The 20,411-nt window shown below is 39.3% G+C and overlaps 1 protein-coding gene across 1 annotated transcript in view; it reads right to left on the reverse strand.

Annotated features, from left to right (window-relative positions):
• Positions 1 to 1,335: 1,335 nt before the first annotated feature.
• The window catches only part of LOC140206085 (regulator of G-protein signaling 5-like), a 45,865-nt gene continuing 26,789 nt past the window's right edge, over positions 1,336 to 20,411 (reverse strand). The window contains exons 2-5 of the mRNA XM_072274215.1: positions 19,451 to 19,561; positions 8,482 to 8,543; positions 5,587 to 5,753; positions 1,336 to 5,083 (exon numbers count right to left, since the gene is read on the reverse strand). Of these exons, the coding sequence (XP_072130316.1) occupies positions 4,922 to 5,083; positions 5,587 to 5,753; positions 8,482 to 8,543; positions 19,451 to 19,561 (502 nt within the window). The 3' untranslated portion in view covers positions 1,336 to 4,921. The remainder of the gene's footprint in view (positions 5,084 to 5,586; positions 5,754 to 8,481; positions 8,544 to 19,450; positions 19,562 to 20,411) is intronic.

Genomic DNA, 20,411 nt, shown 5'->3' on the forward strand with positions numbered 1-20,411 from the left:
CTTCTCCATCAGATTTCTGAACAATCCATGTACTAATGAAGACTACCTCATTATTCCTTTGCTTATGCACTAATTATTTATTTTTGTAATTAATACTTTTTCATGCTTTTGCAAATACTGCTGCCACAAAACAATAAATTTCCTGTCATGTGTCAATGGTAATAAATACAATCCTGATACTGATATGTTTGCACTTTTACGCAGACTCAGCAATCTTTTCCTTTCTACTTTCCAGCAAATTCAACATTCCCATAGGTGCACCAGAGGTGGCCCAAACTTTCTGGTAACTCTTCACCAGTGATTGTTCAATCATGAGGTGCTGCTGGGCAGCCCCAGTATAAACATGTCAAACTGTCTTAGTTCACCCTTCAAATACCAAAGCAGAGAACGGGTAAAACATGCCTGTTTAACTAACATGTCTGCTCTTGAGGTCTCAAGAGTTGATGGTTATTGATTTCAGTCTGTTGCTCTGACAGGTATCATGTTTGCAGAATTGAGTGGATGTTTTCTGAAGCAACTGCTGGGATTTTTAACTTTTTTTGGGAAGCCAATAAATTCCGACTTACCTTTCAACTCTCCTTCCTCCTCCTCAGTGCATATCTTAAGGTGCTCATCATTGACAATTGTTAATTGGCTCCAGAAAACCTGTATGATATCTTTTTGCTTTTTGCTCAGAACAGACTGGAAGCAGTCAGGTCTTCATGAAGACCTTGTATTAAAATACACTCCTATAGGTCTAATTTCCAACTCATACCTTTGCCTTCTGTTGAAAGCAAACCATTATAGTTGGACCTTAGTGTTTTCGCTGCATGCCTGAGAGCAAATTATGACCTTTCCAGATTCCTCACAGCATCTGTTTTGAGGTTTGGCAGCCTTCAGCTCTCTTTAATCATGTAGCTACAGTACTTTATGCATGAACTTCAACTTGTGTATGAGTGAAAGGTATCTTCTCAGCATAAAACAATTACAGCATTGGGAATCACGTTTGAATTATCTTCCCCTGTAAACTTAACTCTCTACTTTTGAGCCTAATTGCAACTTCTACACCAGTTCCATGTAAGGTGACCTAACTCAGAACTGACCAAGAATTGACTGGGTGCTTGACTTGAATAAATAACCTGAAAAAATAATTGAAGAGTCATTTCTAGATACGCTAAGTGGTGGTTGGAGCCTAGTAGGTTTTTATTTGACTGTGAATAACATTTAATTGTTGTGAATAATAAAGAACATTGCAATCACCAGTGAGCTCTCATTCATTCCTTCTAATGCTCGGAGATCACCAGGAGATTTTTATAAGAAAATCTGTTAAGTTATATAGAATAAAGTAGGCATGTGTTGGTATAGAAATACATTTACTTCATAAGGTTTTGAACTCTTCCAAGATAAGACAGAATGCTGGAAAAGGCCTCTGCAGTCACTAATAACAGTACAGTATAGTACAGATAACAATAAATGGTACATGATTACACCCATTTGTTTCAACTATGTCAGATAAAGAGCTGAATACTTCATAAAGTTAACATGAAAGTATGGGAATCTGGAGGTTAAATACCAATTTCTGAGTTTGAATGAGTCCAAAATAAAGTATTGTTTTTAATGCTGTTCATGCATCTATAATTATTCCTACATGAGGCTTATTAAATTGACTTCTATGCTGATATAATGCCTTGAACATTATGCTTGAGATGGGAATCTTCATTTTCTGACTAATGCACTCACTGTCTCTGAGCAACATGAATGATTCTCTTGCCCAGATTAAAAAAAAAGATCCTCAACTTTGCAGAAGAAAGTCTTTATCAGTGTGTGAAGTAACAAGGATAACAGTAATCGGGATTTGCATATGGTCATGCCTGTATTACATAGAAATCTGTCTCTTTTTGTAAACCATTCATGTCATTTTATGACCCCTAGAACCTGTCAGATCATGAGGAGTTCAAACCATTGGAGCAGATACATATTGCACACAAAGCAGAATAATCACAAGAAGATTAACTTTTTAATAATGAATAATGCTTTAGATTTTAATATTAGCTTCATTATGGTAGCTCGCACTTACATTCCAGAACCATTTTCATTAGATATGAGTGCTTTATGATTTTAGCTTTACAGACTTCCACTAATTGAAATATAATGTACTCATTTTGGGTGATGATTGTCAAGATAATTGTGCCAACTTGACAAATTTTCAGGCTTTAAGGTGGTGTGTTTCAACTCCATCTAATGCTGCCAAACACAAGAGGATTGGCACCACCCAGCATTAAGCCTACAGCTAGAAAATGTTCAACTTCCACAATTATCAGTCAAACCAACTCTCACTAGGGTAGAATCTTACTGAGTCAGCTGGAAAATTGTAACTTAAAACGACCAAGAAAAACGGAAGGACAAAAACCTTGTTTATACTACTACGCTAAGTGAAACAGGACTTAACTCTCAGCTTCTGTTTCCTTAAACAAAAGTATTCCAATTTTGTATAGAAATGGATTCTGTTTTAAAGGAGAAATGATAAAATAATGTTCTGATACTGCACCTTTGGCTTGGCATTACTGGATCACTGCTTCCTTATTGACCGTCCCCTCTTTAGCCTTGGCTGTGTCCTGCACTTATGGGCTTTAACCCTTCACCAAGGTTTCTCACTAGCCTGCCACCAAAATAAAATGAAGCATTTACTGAGACTCTTTAATGAGATTATTCTTCATTGAAGAGTGTGGGTGCTGTAATAATAATAACACATGCAATAAATGGAGTATTTTTTAATGAGGAGCATGCATTGGCTACACAATTTACAGTACAGATCAATTCTAAGCACTCTCTAAATAGTTTGGATAGCATTCTAGATATGCTTTATCTTTAGGAGAAGGAATACAATACAGACAAACCATTCCATTCTTTGTTTGAGTATATATAAGTACTGATGGAGGGAGGAGCAATTTTATTATTGTGCATTAATATATTATTTTAATGTCCACAACACCCTCTTTGTAAGGATTTCATAGAAACAGTATGGAACTTTGATAATTATGTGTGTCAACCATCTTTATTTGTAGAAAGAAAGCCTAAGTCACACAAGAAATTACAGAACCCTGCATTAAGATTAAATTGCACCTTTCTACTATCATATAAAATACGGGACCTCCTTTTAAAATTTAAATGTCTATTCAGATGACTTGATGTTCATTTGGGTATTTGCTTATTATAAAGTTGAATATATGCTTTAAGGTTCATTTGGTGATTTTCATTACCTGATTAATTTTGGACAATCTGGATTCCCTCAGGCATTTTTTTTCTTCAATTGCTTTACTGATTTGGGGCACAATGCAGTTCACCTGAAGTTAACAAGTGTTACTTTCTACTTCCATCCTTCTGTTTCCCTTCAGGTTAACCAATACACTCCGGTTGTTCTGTGACAGAGTTGGTTCTATCTTAGTTAACCCAACTTAAACAGAAATTCTCCCAGGTGCACACACATGTAAAGGAAAATAATTGCAACTTCAAATTTTTCAGAGGTAGTATTCTATGTCAATGTTTGTTGATGTTCATAAATGATAAAAATAATTTCCATGTTAGGAAGTAAATTATATTTTGGAGCCAAAGAAAACTAAAATTAATATACAAGTTCTTGAAGATTTAATATGTTCATGTGTATTTTATGTATAGATTGAATGTATCAATTATACATTGAGGCCTGATTGAGATAGACATACAAGATAGTTTGTGTTTGGATCACTTGTTGCATTGTTTTGTATGTGATATCTACTGCTGGGTACTAATTGTACACTTTGGCACCTTAATTTGCTTATTTCATTCTTTTTTAAGTGTAAAGCATTTATTGGAGCCTTGTGATTAATTAAATTAATTGGTTGAAATAATCAGTGTTCTTTTACCATTGCTTTTCCTTTAAAAAAATCTAACTCAAACCCCCTAAGTAATTAAAGCCTTTTCATCACTTCCTCACACCAGTGATACACAACCCTGTCGCCTCTGAAGTACATCATTGCGGAATTTTAGAAATATACCCCATAGCTTATGGGGGTTTACTTCTCCGGTAAATTGGGAGACTAAGTTAATCATGTAAATAGCAATAAGATAATATGGTGAGACTGAACGTGTGATTGTGTGAACTTGTGGACATGCTGTCTCACTTTATGATGTGGCGTACAGTTTAGATGGAGCATCCGCACCTATAGCCCTCAATACATTACTAATGAGATGGTTAGGGACAACTTGAGTCCAGCTAATTCCAGGTAAGCACAAGTCTGTTACCTGTTTACATAGGATGCCCACTACATAATGCTTATTACAAGCCATCAGTATCCTTGTTGTATTTGATGTTTGAGGAGTTCATATAATTTTTCTAGCATGCTTCATTAGTAAATATAGAATTGTTTGGTGACTTGGATGGCTCCAATGAATGATGCTCTGCGACTGTGAAAGCAGGGTTACACTTTTCTGATATAGAAAGGATAAGAGGCTGCTTACTCTGTAGGTCTCTGATGTCTGTAATCTCATTTTCAAAGCATTTTGCTGGATCCTTGAAATAATTGAGATAAGAAATCATAAGGAATGATTTGATTTGCTCAAGAATTCATTTGAAGCCACATGATTATTTATCACTTGGTATAATCTCATAGCAGAAATAAGGAAGGACGGAAAAAAAAACACACACAGACACGAAAGACGAGTACAGCATTGAAGGTACAAACACTTGGCCATATTTGGTGTGTGTTTATTTTGGGGCTACGCAAAGACAGGTGCAAGATATACGTGATGTCATTTTAGTGCCCAGAGTTTTGAAGAAAAGTAATGCCGGGAATGATAGCTCCATTTAGCTACCAGCGGTGAGGGCTTATTCCTTTACTGGGTGAATTTGTGAGGACATCTAAAGTCCCTCTCCACCCACGCTTTGCACAGCCCAGGTGCACAGCTACTTTACCAACTCCAGATAAATTTCAGATTTCAGAAACCTGCTGAATGAATCCTTCTCCATCAAAGAGAGAACTTTCTTCTGTGCCAACTCAAAGGTTGATGTGGAAGGTTCGGCAAGGTTCTTTATGGTGACTTCTTTAGTGTAGTGGTCAACATTGATCTGTAGAAGAGAGGACAAAATCTCAAGATCATCTCTCATTGCATTGCAAAGCCTCATTTTAACAGCACCTTAAAGGCTGGTTAGATTTCATTGAGCTGGAAATTGTTTGCAAAATCAATAGTAAATTAAAGGTTAAAAATGAATGTTCTCTACAAGCCTGAGTTCAGAACATTTTTTGAAAAGCCTTTATTCGCTCAAAGAAAAGTCAAATGGAGAACATTGTGCAATCCATGCACAATTTTCAAGATAGACGCTTGTTATGAAATGAGGTCAATGTTTTGAAGTGTCTTTTCCACAAATAACAATATTCTTTCTGTTCTCTGAAACATTAATCAATCTTGCTTGCAAAAGTTTTTTTTTTGAAAATGAAAATGTTTGTTGAGAAATTTACAGTGGTTGCACTCGGGACTTTACCATGTAAGGGTATACCTTTCAACAAATGTTCTTTACGACATATTTCATATTTTAAAATAAAATGTTTGCCCTTGCAATCACTGCCAAACCTCTTGAGGAGCTTCCTTCTCCATGAAGTCTTCAAAGATCTTCTTTGCTTTCAAGGCCATCTTGATAGGTGACTTGGTTGTCTTGTAGTCTTCACAGGCCATCCAGAACTCAATGTTCTCCTCACTGTGCTCTGATTGGAGGAAGGCTTTGAAGGCAGCCAGACCATCTGGAAGGAAACATATGGAAAATTTCTTTCTAAACTTATCATATTTCACCACTGCCATCATCTGGGATAAATTAATCAAACATTTTTCAAGATTTAATCACAACCATTTTCATAGTGGTGCAATACAAATCTGGCTACAGGTCTTGACATTCTTAGCTACACGCATTTGCTTTCAATATGTGAGGATGTTTGATAACTGTTTAGATGAAGGTTATGAAGGTTTAACTGTTCAGGTGTTAGTAAATGATAAACAACCCAAGAGACCACCAGCCTAACGTTTCTGCAGGCATTCAACCTTTGTCAATTAAGTACATTCCAAAGATTAGGCCAGGTCTCTGTCAATCTCAGAAAGTGCCACCTTCAGTCTCAAAGCAGCACTAGCAAAAGTTTGCCCCTCTTTTATGACATCCTGAGATAAGAGAGCATCATAAAGTACCCGCAAACAGACCTGGCATCAAATGCCAATGATTGAACATGCCTTCTATCACTGATCAAATCTTAGAGTTTCATCCTATAGATGTTCATTAACAGAAAGGTCATGAATAGCTACAGCAGACCCATAGAATTGTTTTCTCAAGAACAATATTGTAGTTGATATAGATTGTGAATTCCTATTACATTAACATCTTTGGATTAGCAAAAGAATGCTGAATGAACAATATCCAAATGTTATAACTGCAATCATTTATGTGTAAGTGTGGTGTAATCCTCTTTTGCAGATTTGTTTACAGTTCCTTGTGTTTCTTCTTTGCTCTGTCTTCAGTCAGCTGTGTAAACTGTACAGACGTCTGCAATTATGCAAACCTCTTCCATGATTACCTTCAGTTCTGCATAAGGCTGCATCCTCAGCCCCTTAGTATCCTCCCTATACACTCACGACTGAGTGACCAATTTGTGCTCCAACTCTATTTATAAGTTTGCGGATGACACCATTGTAGTGGATCAACATTGTCATGATCCCCATAAATCGGGTCATTCTTAATGTTAGTGACTTAGGACACAAGGATGTTGTGAAGTCATTACAGGCATGGATATATCAATACATTTTAGAAACATACGAACTTGAATGATCCTTTTTTTTTACAGTAACAATCAATCTGCTGGATAAACTCAATGGGTTATATAGCATGTGTGGGAGGAAAGGAATTGTTGATATTTTGGGTCAAGATCCTGGTCCAGAATGCTGGGTTCCTCTAGCATTTTGTTCCTTGCTTCAGATTCCAGGTTCTACAGTCACTTGTGTTTACTATAGATTTACTTTACCATTTGTATTTAATGTAACTTGGAAGGAATCATGTAAAGAGAAATGTTTTCTGAGGTAAGCAATCATATTCCCGTCCTGCAAGTGTACTTCCAGCAGTGGACTGCTCTGAAAATATCGGCAAAGAAATAAGTTAAAAGTTGATATGTTTTTTAGCTTGTCAGATTAAAAATATACAAAGGCTGTCTCTTGTCAATGAGCAAAAAAATCTTAAATGTTGATTCTTCGCACATGCCCCTCTGAGATGTAGGGTCACTCACAATCTATTTCAAGACTGTTATTTTTATTCTGGAGTGTAAAAGAAGTTTGAGGTTTAAAATATAATTGCCAGTATCAAATCAGTGAAGGAGGAAAAGCATTAGAAGAGTAGCAGCTGGCCTATGCCTCAACTAAAGTCAGCATCAGCCGGGTAACATGACTATCTACAAATTGGACAGTGTTGCTTCTCTTGCAAATGGACATTTAATGTACAAGGAATATCTTAATACAACTGAACTTCTGAGGCATCCATTTTATACTATCAGCAAACAGCATGAGTGCTGTTTAAATGGCAAAGTGTTGAAAATGGAGGGTCAGATTAAATTTTGAGGATTCATGTACCCTGATCAATAAAATTCGAGAGTTGAGGACAAGATACATGAATCAACAAATGGCTACCTTTGTTTGTGGAGGTCCAGAGAATAAAGGGAAAGAGGTGTTTCTCAGTCGGTTGCTCGTCCCTACCAAACAGAAAACCACTGCAAAGAAGCAGAGTGCTGGAGGAACTCAGCAGGTCAAACAGCATCTGCAGAGGGAAATGGACAGTTGTTGTTTTGGGGTCAAGACCCTTCATCTGGAATGAAAGAATGGAGGGGAAATGACCAGTGAGAAGGGTTGGGGGAGAGGTAGGGTATGATCCAGTAAACAATAAGTGGATCTAGGTGAGCAGGAGGTGTGAAAAATGGATGCTAATAGGCAAAGAGCACTAGAATGTAGAGATAGGTTGTTGGAGAGAACATAACAATCGGTCCCTGGCACTTAAGTACATAATGGGAGATGTTTTTGGCTAATCTTAAAATGGGTAGGGAAGGCTGCTCATTCTTGTCTTCTTGGGTCTCTTCAAGCCCTGGCGTCTACAATAAAGTTCTTTGCTCCTCAATTCTAATACTCTGTAAAAGAATATTATGTTTGTGATTTTATTCCCTTTGATCTTTTTTTTAAAAAATGGCTTTGAACTGTTGAATTGTGAAAGAGCTATCAAAGCACCATATAAAGGCATGTTTCACTTAGAAAAGTACAGCACAAGAATGCATCCTTCAATCCACTGTGAGTGCCAGCTCAACTCATCTGACTGCACATGGTGTTTCTGCTTCTGTTCCCTGCCTATTCATTAATTAGTGGTTATATAACTCAATTGTACTATCTCCTTTATGTCTAGGAAGACCATTATATTGAAATTTTGAATCATTTGAAGACAATGAAACTCACAGCTGTTCATCAGAAGCTTCTCCAGAGATTCACGCCACTGCAGTACTTCAGCTTGAGATGGTCTGCAACAGAAACAACGTATGTTTTCAGAAAATCACCAGATCTCAATGAAGCTGGTACCATATCACACCACCTCTGAATAGTGTGATTGCATTTCACCAATGACCAGTCACACAATACTGCTTCCATGGGATGTCCCTAGTTGAATTTTGTCATATCTAATATTTAAGAACTCTGAAAGAAGACTTCTTGTAGAACAGCTTCTGCCTATCTTGAGCCTTCATGGTAGAAAAAAAAGTTCTAAGGTGCTTCACAAAGACACAATGTTGAAATGGGCAAATTGCCAAAGTAATACTTGGAGGGCACTTTTCATTGGCTTGCCTTGATTTTGTATATTACAGCAGATGCACTGTACCTGAAGTTGCTTTGTTTGGCTTCTCAAAGTCATGTGTTACTTTCTATGCACTAGTTCAGTTTAATTGGCACTTCATGCTTAATGTGGATAAATGTGAAGTTATCCACTTTGGTGGCAAAAAATAGGAAAACAGATTATTATCTGAATGGTGGCCGATTAGGAAAAAGGGAGGTGCAACGAGACCTGGGTGTCATTATACACCAGTCATTGAAAGTGGGCATGCAGGTACAGCAGGCGGTGAAAAAGGAGAATGGTATGCTGGCATTTATAGTGAGAGGATTCGAGTACAGGAGCAGGGAGGTACTACTGTAGTTGTACAAGGCCTTGGTGAGACCACACCTGGAGTATTGTGTGCAGTTTTGGTCCCCTAATCTGAGGAAAGACATCCTTGCCATAGAGGGAGTACAAAGAAGGTTCACCAGATTGATTCCTGGGATGGCAGGACTTTCATATGAAGAAAGACTGGATGAACTAGGCTTGTACTCGTTGGAATTTAGAAGATTGAAGGGGGATCTGATTGAAACGTATAAAATCCTAAAGGGATTGGACAGGCTAGATGCAGGGGAATTGTTCCCAATGTTGGGGAAGTCCAGAACGAAGTTTGAGGATAAGGGGGAAGCCTTTTAGGACTGAGATTAGGAAAAACTTCTTCACACAGAGAGTGGTGAATCTGTGGAATTCTCTGCCACAGGAAACAGTTCATTGGCTATATTTAAGAGGGAGTTGGATATGGCCCTTGTGGCTACGGGGATCAGGGGGTATGGAGGGAGGGCTGGTGCAGGGTTCTGAGTTGGATGATCAGCCATGATCATAATAAATGGCGGTGCAGGCTCGAAGGGCCGAATGGCCTACTCCTGCACCTATTTTCTGTGTTTCTATGTTTCTATAAAGTAATTTATTTTTTTACGGAAGTGTTGGTGAAGTACAGTAATGTACAAATGTCATATGCACATATATATAGCTAGGGTGCCTAAGACTTTTACACAGTACTGTAGCAATTCTATGCATTGCACTACTGCTGCAAAAAAGAACAAATTTCATGACATATGTGAGTGATGATTTCCCAGTTTATGACTCCTACAACTTGTATTTCTCCTATTTCACTTTGTTGCTCATTTCCAATCCGTCAGCTTCCACTGCTGCTTACAACACTCCTCTAATTTTTCATTCCTCAAGTATGTTCCCCAATCTGCATGACCAGGAAAATAATGCAAAACACATGAAATTCAAAGGATTATTTCAAATTTAGATTCAGCCTATCCGTAGTACAGGCTCTCAGAGTATTCCCACTCCTCCTTTTATATTCACTGCGACCTCTTCTGTCTCGTGTCAATCACTTACACCACCAGCAAATGATTGTAACTATTTAATCTATTAATCAGCATATCTTTGCAATGTGGGAGAATTCAGCTAAAAGCATCACAATCACAGGGATAATGTGCAAACTCCACACAGAATCATATTTGAATCACTGGAGCTGTGTGGAAGGAGAGCCAATTGCTATGCCACCATACCAGAAAATCACTGAAAAGTTTTGAGTCTTGTTCAGTATTAAACATACCATTCCTGCTGCTGTCTTTAAGGAGTTTGTACCGTCTCCCCAAGACTGCATGGGTTTCCTCCAGGTGCTTCTGTTCCCCCCCCACCACACAGTCCAAAGTAGTACCAGTGTCGGTTAATTGCTCATTGTAAATTGCCCCATGATCAGGCTAATGTTAAATCAGGGATTACTAGGTGGTGTGGCTTGAAAGGCCGAGAGGGTCTATTCCGTGCTGTATCTTAATAAATAAAAAATATTTACAAACTTGGAAGCCAATAACATGCAGGTATGAATTTCTGTGGGAAATCCAAATAATCTAATTTTTTTTCTTTTGCTCAGGATTCTATGGGAGATGGGAATAAGAACTGAGACTATACAAATAAAGCCTTATATATAACTATATATGTCTAGTATTTCTAAAGGAAGGACTGCACCAATACTGTACCATTTTTGATCTAAATTGAGTAAATTGTGGGGTCAATTTAAATTTCTAAAATGCTCCAAATATTTTGCAATCAAATCAATCTACCTTGGGATTGTACAAAATCTGGGAATGAGTAAAGCAAACCATATTAATGAGCTTTCAGTCATCAAAAACAAAGATCAATGTTATTGCCTTCTATTTCTTTTAAAATGTTAACAGCTATTGCCAGCTACCAACACCAAGTTTAACGTTTGCCCTGAGGTAGAGGGGGAAAGAAGAGAACAGATATAAAGAACAGCACAGCATTAATGGACTAGAGCCAATTACGTTATGTAACTCAAAGTCAAGTAATGTAAGCAAGCCATGCAACATCACGCAAGGGTGATTGCATGATATTTTTTCCTTTGGGGCATTATTACATTTAAAAAATATGAACTTTCTCAAGAAAGGATTAAAATAACTTGGATTTTCTGAACCACTGTAAACAAATGCTGGCCTCCAAAAAGAAACCTACCTACAGGGCTTTACAGAATTTCATTTTCTCCAGTGTTCTGCAGGAAAATCATGGCAAATATTCTTCCACAGTGTTCTTATTCAGTTCATCTGCCATTTCTTTGTTTTCCATTACTACCTCTCCAACATCATTTTCCAACAGCCTGATATTCATTCTTGACTCTCTTTTAACCTTTATAAGCCTGAAAATACCTTTGGTATCCTCTTTTATATTATTGGCCAACTTACCTTCACATTTCATCTTTTCTCTCTTTCTTTTTTTAATTGACTTGTGTTGGTTTGTAAAAGCTTCCCAATCCTCTAGCTTTCCACTTATGTTTACTATGTTGTATGGCTTGTATTTTGCTTTTATGCTGTCTTTGCCTTCCCTCATCAGCTATAGTTGCCTCGTCCTCCTTTCAAAATGCTTTTTCTTTTTAATCGGGATGAACTGATCCTGTATCATCCGAATTACTTTCAAAAACTCCAACTATAGCTGTTCTACCATCATCCCTGCTAGTGTCCTGTTCAAATCAACTTTGGCCTGCTCCTCTCTCATTCATACCTCTGTAGTTACCTTTACTCAATTGTGATATCAATTTGATTTTAGCTTTTCCATCTCAAGCTACAGGGTGAATTCTATCATATTATGATCACTTTCTCCTAAGAGTTCTTTTACCTTAAGCTCCCTCTCCAATATCACTACACGAAAGCCAGAAATGAATTTTCTCCAGTGATGCTGACAATGTCATACTTGCCAATTTCTAGCATTACTATAAGCTTACCTACCTTACTTCACATATTGTGTGCATTCAAATATAACACCTTCAGTCCTCGATTCACTACTGTTCTCCATTTTCTCTCTATGTCACCTAAAATTATATTCTTATCATTTTCTTTATTCTGGAGACATTACAAATTATATTGCATTCGCCTTCCTTTTTACTTTATCCATACTTTTCCAAGCTGTTGAATGCACCCCCTACTATTTGGTTTAAAGGCCTATCTACAGCCTTAGTTTCTGTATGTGATTCGTTATGTTTGGAACACTTGTCCTGAAAGAGAAATGATGGAAACATCCTTTGAATACTTATGAAGGACAGTAAGTAGATAATTGATAACCAAGGAGGAAGATTTGCTATAGATAGACAAATGTTCAGAATTGAGTTTGCAGTCAGATCAGCAATGATCTTATTAAAAGATTTAAGGGACCAAGTGGTCTACTCCTATTCCTAATTTTGTGCTTCTTTGTTCATTCCCAAGCTCAAAGTGCACTTGTGATGAGGCTATGCCTTTGAAACGTGATAATTCCAAATAATAGCTAGATGGTTGTCCCCGATTATCTTTGCTAATATGTTCATTATTACTTTTCTACATGTCACTGTTAGAGGAAAGGAAATAGTTTATTGAGAAATTATAATTTTGCTAAATGGTACAAGGATGGTCTCTGTAAACCGGAAAACACTGGTTTAGATATAAGAAACAGGAGGCAAATGCAGTGGTTAGCGCCATTATATTCTTATTATTGTGCTGTAGGAACTCTGTTTGATTGAACTTCCAATAAGTGTCCATTCACCGTTTCCTAGAAGGCACATGGGCTTATGTAAGCTCCACATGATGTTTAAAAAGGTACATTTGTAATTTGCAGCATTATATCACCATGACCTCCAGCTATCGACAACAACTAACAGATCATTTTTAATCATTGCAATTTGTTTTCTTCTGTTATTTTATGTACAGAATAGCCCTTAACAATGATGCATGACCACTTAGGAAACCAAGAGAGGCAGTTTTGCAGTAATTCACTTATGCAAGTCCCTTTAGGCGATTGCTGTAAAATGATTTGGGTTTTATTTGCTTGTCTTTAAAAACACAATGATTTTCCTTCGGGCAGCAAGCATTAGCTGTAAGTAACAACAATCATTAACTGAATCTGTTCCATTGCATTTCAATCCATGTACTTTTGATGTTGTCTTTGTTCCATGATAGCACTCTCAGTTCCAAATTAAAGATCCAAGTCCTACTCCAAAATCAAAGCATTTTGTTTAGACTAGTGATTCAGTGTAATACACAGGAATGCAGAAGGAGATGACTTAAATCAGGCTGTTTGTTCAAGAAGTTTCATGGGAGAATTCTCCAAATTCAGAATCAACACTGAGTTCAATGGTTGGAGATTCCATTTCACCCGCTCTTTTAGTCACCAGGTGTGGGAAATTGCCCTACTATTTACAACTCTGGACACGCCATTAACATTTTCTCACCATGTTAACATTTGCACTGTCCTTTGACTTCCCATTCAATTTTGCCTAGTTTCTAACCCATCACTGGGCTTCCCCAACTTTAATTTCTACGTATTTCTCCCTTCTCATCATTCCTTGGTCCCGTACTCAAAATTTCAGCAGTTTCCACTTCTGATGAAGATTGCCGACCTGCAAAGTCAGTCCTATCTCACTCCCTACAGATATTGCCTGCCTTGTTGAATATTCTTACCAGTTCATTGTACACATTAGTTTGACTTTTGCAATGAGTAAGGTCTTGGAGGCTGTGATGCTGAAGAGGCTTCTGGATTCTGGAGCTTGCTGAATGTCAGATGATGCTCTAAGCAGCACTACATATGAATCCTGTGCCTGTCAGAGCCAGCAGGACTGGAAGCCCCGTGAATTTCAATGGGAATTCTATGTCTGCAGCTTAGGAGGGGAAGAGCTGAAGCACTCCGCATTTTAAGAAATTATTTAAAAAATTTCTAAATGTTTGTATGCATTTTTTCTGATACCTTTATTATTTTTAAACGTCTTATATGGAAGAGCATTTATGCTAATTTGTTTTCTTCGAATATTTTATGTGTTGAACAAATATTAATAGTGACGTCTAACCACTGGAAGAAAACAGGAGTGGCAGTTTTGCAGTAATTCACATATGTAAGTCGCACTGAATGTTAATTTTTGTTTCATTCTTTGACAAAATGTTCCAATGCATTTTGAAATAAGGAGACCTAATTATTACCATTCCAGTCTGCCTTTTTTCTTTATGTGCAGTGCTTTTCAGTGTTCAAACCACCCATGGTGAGTACATTTGGCACTTAAGCGTTAATCACAATGAGGCCAACAACTGCTTTTGTAAGATTCTGGTCTAAGCTTTCCCATTTTATGATTTTGTTTCCCATCATCTACAGAATTCTTCTGTTCTGTGGATTATACAAGAGGAAACTGAAGTATGACCTTAATAAGTCATATATGTAGCCTTATTGTAAAAATGATTAATCTAATGTTACTGATCTTGAGATCTTAATTTTGCAAAGTGAAAAGGTTAGTTTAAGGTTAATTCCATGATGAATTTGAATAAATTGAGCTATTTTGCTGAAATAATGGCAGAGTAACAATCCCCTCAATAATAAGTACACCGTTTTGGATACTGTTGGATGACCTACCAGGGACAAGTTGCACTGGTCGTGTCTCTGGCACCGAGACTGGACCCTCAGCTCAGAAGGGAAGGAGGGAAAAGAGGACAGCAGTAGTGATAGGGAATTCGATAGTTAGGGGGACAGATGAGAGGTTCTGTGGGAGAGATTGAGAATCCCGGATGGTCTGTTGCCTCCCTGGTGCCAGGGTCCATGATATCTCAGATTGAGTTCTCAGTATTCTCAAGAGGGAGGGTGAGCAGCCAGATGTTGTGGTCCATGTAGGGACCAATGATGTGGATAAGAAGAAGGAGGAGGTCCTGCAAAGAGAGTTTAGGGAGTTAGGTGCAAAGTTGAAGGACAGGTCCTCTAGAGTTGCAATCTCAGGATTGCTACCCGTGCCACGTGCTAGTGAGGCTAGAAATAGGAAGATAATGCAGCTAAATACATGGCTAAGGAGTTGGTGCAGGAGGGAGGGCTTCATGTTTCTGGACAATTGGGCCTTGATCCAGGTAAGGTGGGACCTGTTCCGATGGGACGGGTTGCACCTGAACCGGAGCGGGACTAACATCCTTGCGGGAAGGTTTACTAGTGCTGCTCCGGGGGGTTTAAACTAGATTTGCAGGGGGAGAGGAACCAGAATGTTAGAGCAGTTAGTGAGGTGGAGGAGGATAAATGTCATGAGAGAACTGCAAGTATAGTGCATGGAGGAAAGCCGGATCTAACATATAAAGAGGCTTTGAGGAAAAAGAAACAGAACAAAGGGTGCAAAGGTAGTAAGGTAGAAGGGCTAAAGTGCGTGTACTTCAATGCAAGAAGCATCATGAACAAAGGTGATGAACTGAGAGCTTGGATACATACATGGAATTATGATGTAGTGGCCATTACAGAGACTTGGTTGGCACCAGGGCAGGAATGGATTTTCAATATTCCTGGATTTCAGTGCTTTAAAAGGGATAGAGAGGGGGGAAAAGGGGAGGAAGCGTGGCATTACTGGTCAGGGATACAATTACAGCTACAGAAAGGGTGGGTAATGTAGCAGGATCCTCTTTTGAGTCAGTATGGGTGGAAGTCAGGAACAGGAAGGGAGCAGTTACTTTATTGGGAGTATTCTATAGGTCCCCTGGTAGCAGCAGAGTTACCAAGGAGCAGATTAGGAGGCAGATTTTGGAAAGGTGCAAAAATAATAGGGTTGTTATCATGGGTGACTTTAACTTCCCTGATATTGGTTGGCATCTCAATAGTTCCAATGGTTTAGACGGGGCAGAGCTTGTTCAGTGTGTCCAGGACAGATTCCTGTCACAGTATGTTGACAGGCCGATGGGAGGGAATACCATACTAGATCTAGTATTAGGTAATGAACTGGGTCAGGTCACAGATCTCTCAGTGGGTGAGCATCTGGGGGACAGTGACCACTGCTCCCTGGCCTTTAGCATTATCATGGAAAAGGATAGAATCAGAGAAGACAGGAAAATTTTTTAATTGGGGAAGGGCAAATTATGAGGCTATAAGGCTAGAACTTGCGGGTGTGATTTGGGATGATGTTTTTGCAGGGAAATGTACTATGGATATGTGGTCGATGTTTAGGGATCTCTTGCAGGATGTTAGGGATAAATTTGTTCCGGTGAGGAGGATAAAGAATGGTAGGGTGAATGAACCATGGGTGACAAGTGAGGTGGAGAATCTAGTCAGGTGGAAGAAGGCAGCATACGTGAGGTTTAGGAAACAAGGATCAGATGTGTCTATTGAGGAATATAGGGTAGCAAGAAAGGAGCTTAAGAAGGGGCTGAGGAGAGCAAGAAGGGGGCATGAGAAGGCCTTGGCAAGTAGGGTAAAGGAAAACCTCAAGGCATTCTTCAATTATGTGAAGAACAAAAGGATGACAGGAGTGAAGGTAGGACCGATTAGAGATAAAGGTGGGAAGATGTGTCTGGAGGCTGTGGAAGTGAGCAAGGTCCTCAATGAATACTTCCCTTCGGTATTCACCAATGAGAGGAAACTTGATGATGGTGAGGACAATATGAGTGAGGTTGATGTTCTGGAGCATGTTGATATTAAGGGAGAGGAGGTGTTGGAGTTGTTAAAATACATTAGGACAGATAAGTCCCCGGGGTCTGATGGAATATTCCCCAGGCTGCTCCACGAGGTGAGGGAAAAGATTGCTGAGCCTCTGGCTAGGATCTTTATGTCCTTGTTGTCCTCGGGAATGGTACCGGAGGATTGGAGGGAGGCGAATGTTGTTCCCTTGTTCAAAAAAGGTAGTAGGGATAGTCCGGGTAATTATAGACCAGTGAGCCTTACGTCTGTGGTAGGAAATCTGTTGGAAAAGATTCTTAGAGACAGGATCTGTGGGCATTTAGAGGATCATGGTCTGATCAGGGACAGTCAGCATGGCTTTGTGAAGGGCAGATCGTGTCTAACAAGCCTGATAGAGTTCTTTGAGGAGGTGACCAGGCATATAGATGAGGGTACTGTAGTATATGTGATCTACATGGATTTTAGTAAGGCATTTGATAAGGTTCCACATGGTAGGCTTATTCAGAAAGTCAGAAGGCATGGGATCCAGGGAAATTTGGCCAGGTGGAGTCAGAATTGGCTTGCCTGCTGAAAGCAGAGGGTCGTGGCGGAGGTAGTACGTTTGGATTGGAGGGTTGTAACTAGTGGTGTCCCACAAGGATCAGTTCTGGGACCTCTACTTCTCATGATTTTTATTAACGACCTGGATGTGGGGGTAGAAGGGTAGGTTGGCAAGTTTGCAGATGACACAAGGGTTGGTGGTGTTGTGGATAGTATGGAGGATTGTCAAAGATTGCAGAGAGACATTGATAGGATGCAGAAGTGGGCTGAGAAGTGGCAGATGGAGTTCAACCCAGAGAAGTGTGAGGTGGTACAATTTGGAAGGACATACTCCAAGGCAGAGTACAAAGTAAATGGCAGGATACTTGGTAGTGTGGAGGAGCAGAGGGATCTGGGGGTACATGTCCACAGATCCTTGAAAGTTGCCTCACAGGTAGATAGGGTAGTTAAGAAAGCCTATGGGGTGTTAGCCTTCATAAGTCGAGGGATAGAGTTTAAGAGTCGCCAGGTAATGATGCAGCTCTATAAAACTCTGGTTAGGCCATACTTGGAGTACTGTGTCCAGTTCTGGTCATCTTACTATAGAAAGGATGTGGAAGCATTGGAAAGGATACAGAGGAGATTTAGCAGGATGCTGCCTGGTTTAGAGAGTATGCATTATGATCAGAGATTAAGGGAGCTAGGGCTTTACTCTTTGGAGAGAAGAAGGATGAGAGGAGACATGATAGGGGTATACAAGATATTAAGAGGATTAGATAGAGAGGACAGCCAGCACCTCTGCCCCAGGGCACCACTGCTCAATACAAGAGGACATAGCTTTAAGGTAAGGGGTGGGAAGTTCAAGGGGGACATTAGAGGAAGATTTTTAACTCAGAGAGTGGTTGGTGCCTGGAATGCACTGCCTGAGTCAGTGGTGGAGGCAGATACACTAGTGAAATTTAAGAGACTACTAGACAGGTATATGGAGGAATTTAAGGTGATGGTGGGGGGGTTATATGGGAGGCAGAGTTTAAGGGTCTGCACATCATTATGGGCCAAAGGGCCTGTACTGTGCTGTACTATTCTATGTTCTCTTAATGCATCCAGAGGTGCCCAAGCCAATCCTTCCAATTTATGGAAATTTTCAGCATAGTTCATCTGTGATGAAAAGGTAAAGGGACAATTGATCACTTCCTGTCTGTAACCAGATTCCGATCTCACCATCCAAATGAACCCATCCTTTCAAATGTGAAATCCATCATCCTACCTATGATCAATGGTATATTCCTTGTACTGTAACATTTATCAGCTAGTTGAATTGTTTATGTTAAATCCCAAGGGTGACATGGAGCTTGAACACCCATGGTGGTTTGTGAGTTTGGGTCAAACATTTCCACGTGGCACATTTTTTTTTCATGTCATTGTGAAAGGACCAGTGCGTAGAAGACAGCGAGAGAGGAACATGGCTGACTCAAATTGAATTAAGTAACCTTCTTTTTCAACATTTATAACATGAAATCTACTGTCACCCTCAGGAGAGAAATGGGTAAATATTTAGTGAGGGAAAACTCGTATGGCACCAGAGAAGGAGCCCGAACATGGAAATACTCAGAGCTGCTCTGGTAAGGAATCGGCAAGGACACAACGGACTGAATTGCCACCTTGCCTGCTGTAACCATTCCATGATATTTTGTCAGAACTACAGAAGGGATCACTTCTGCCATAATACTGCCCTGTTTGCACTCAAAATCCAGATTTAATTGTGGGACCAAAAATGATGAAATGAGAAGCCCTTTCCACTTACCCTCAAAGGTGCGTTCCTTCCAATTTACTCACTCCACCAGAAGTAAACAGTAATATTTTTGATGATTTCCATTAAAATGGTAAAAAAAACTTAGGATGACCAAAATTATTTTTACCTTGTATGTGTTATGTATGGCAGATGTTGGTGCTGAGGTTAGGAGATGGTGAGTATTTAGGAGGAACGCTGGAAGAAGGAAAGCCTCTAACGTACTGTATCTTTGTGCCTTCTTGGTCATCATGTGCCTCGTTGCTTTACTTCCGTACTTCTAACAACCGAACTCCATCCCACTCCCTTTCTTTACTGTCCAATTCCTTCATTCAAATAGAACAAATATTCATTACCTCAGAGGCTTAGCTGGCTTCTCCACTTTATCAGAATATGGGATGATGTAGTCACTGATGATTTCCGGCTTCTGCAGCAGGATTCCTAACTTTGTTTTTATTCCTTTGGCCCTAGGAAGATAATACAGAAAAGTTATCATCGCTGCAGTTCATTCGATAAAATTTATGCACTTGCAATACTCTTCCCAGCCATTGTGGAGACAATTGGGTAATTCTCCTGGCAATCAAATAGAAGCAAACAACAGATATTTTGTGTGTGATTTCCAAGGTACTATCCTCCACTCAGTAAAATTTTCTGGAGAAATTTTTTTTTATTGAGACAAGTTGATATGGCTTCTGGTACAAGTTTTGCTTCTATGATATCTTAAATATCATGCCTGTTTTGCTGCTGCCGCTACTGTGTGATCTGAAATCTCTGGAGGGGAAGGCCCCGGATCCCCGGCTTTGCTTGTTGCTCGGCGGCCAGGGCTGAGGTCGAAGTGCTTGGCAGAGATGGAGCTTGATGCTCGGTGTCGGAGGGCTGGTCAGAGGCTCGAAGTCTGCGGACGCACTCAGAGTCGGCTGTGGTCAGGTGCTTCCAGGTTGCTGCATCGGCAAGTTTGCGGTGCTGGAGGCTCATGGCAGGGAGAGTTTCTCTCTTCTACCGTCTGCGTGAGATATTGGGGCTATTCGGACTTTGAGACTTTTTTTTTTACCATGCCCATGGTCTGCTCTTATCAAATTACAGTATTGCATTGCACTGTTGTAACTATATGTTATAATTATGTGGTTTTTGTCAGTTTTAGTCTTGGTCTGTCTTGTGTTTCTGTGATATCATACTGGAAGAATGTTGTATCATTTTTTAATGCATGCATTTCTAAATGAAAATAAATGCAGACTGAGTGTCCCCATAATCTAAAATATATTGGTTTCTGAATGGATATCTATTTAATAAAATGTCACAAAAAAAGGGGACAGAAGG

The sequence above is a fragment of the Mobula birostris genome, chromosome 12 (genome assembly GCF_030028105.1).
Source record: "Mobula birostris isolate sMobBir1 chromosome 12, sMobBir1.hap1, whole genome shotgun sequence".
In the NCBI taxonomy this organism is placed as follows: Eukaryota; Metazoa; Chordata; class Chondrichthyes; order Myliobatiformes; family Myliobatidae; genus Mobula; species Mobula birostris.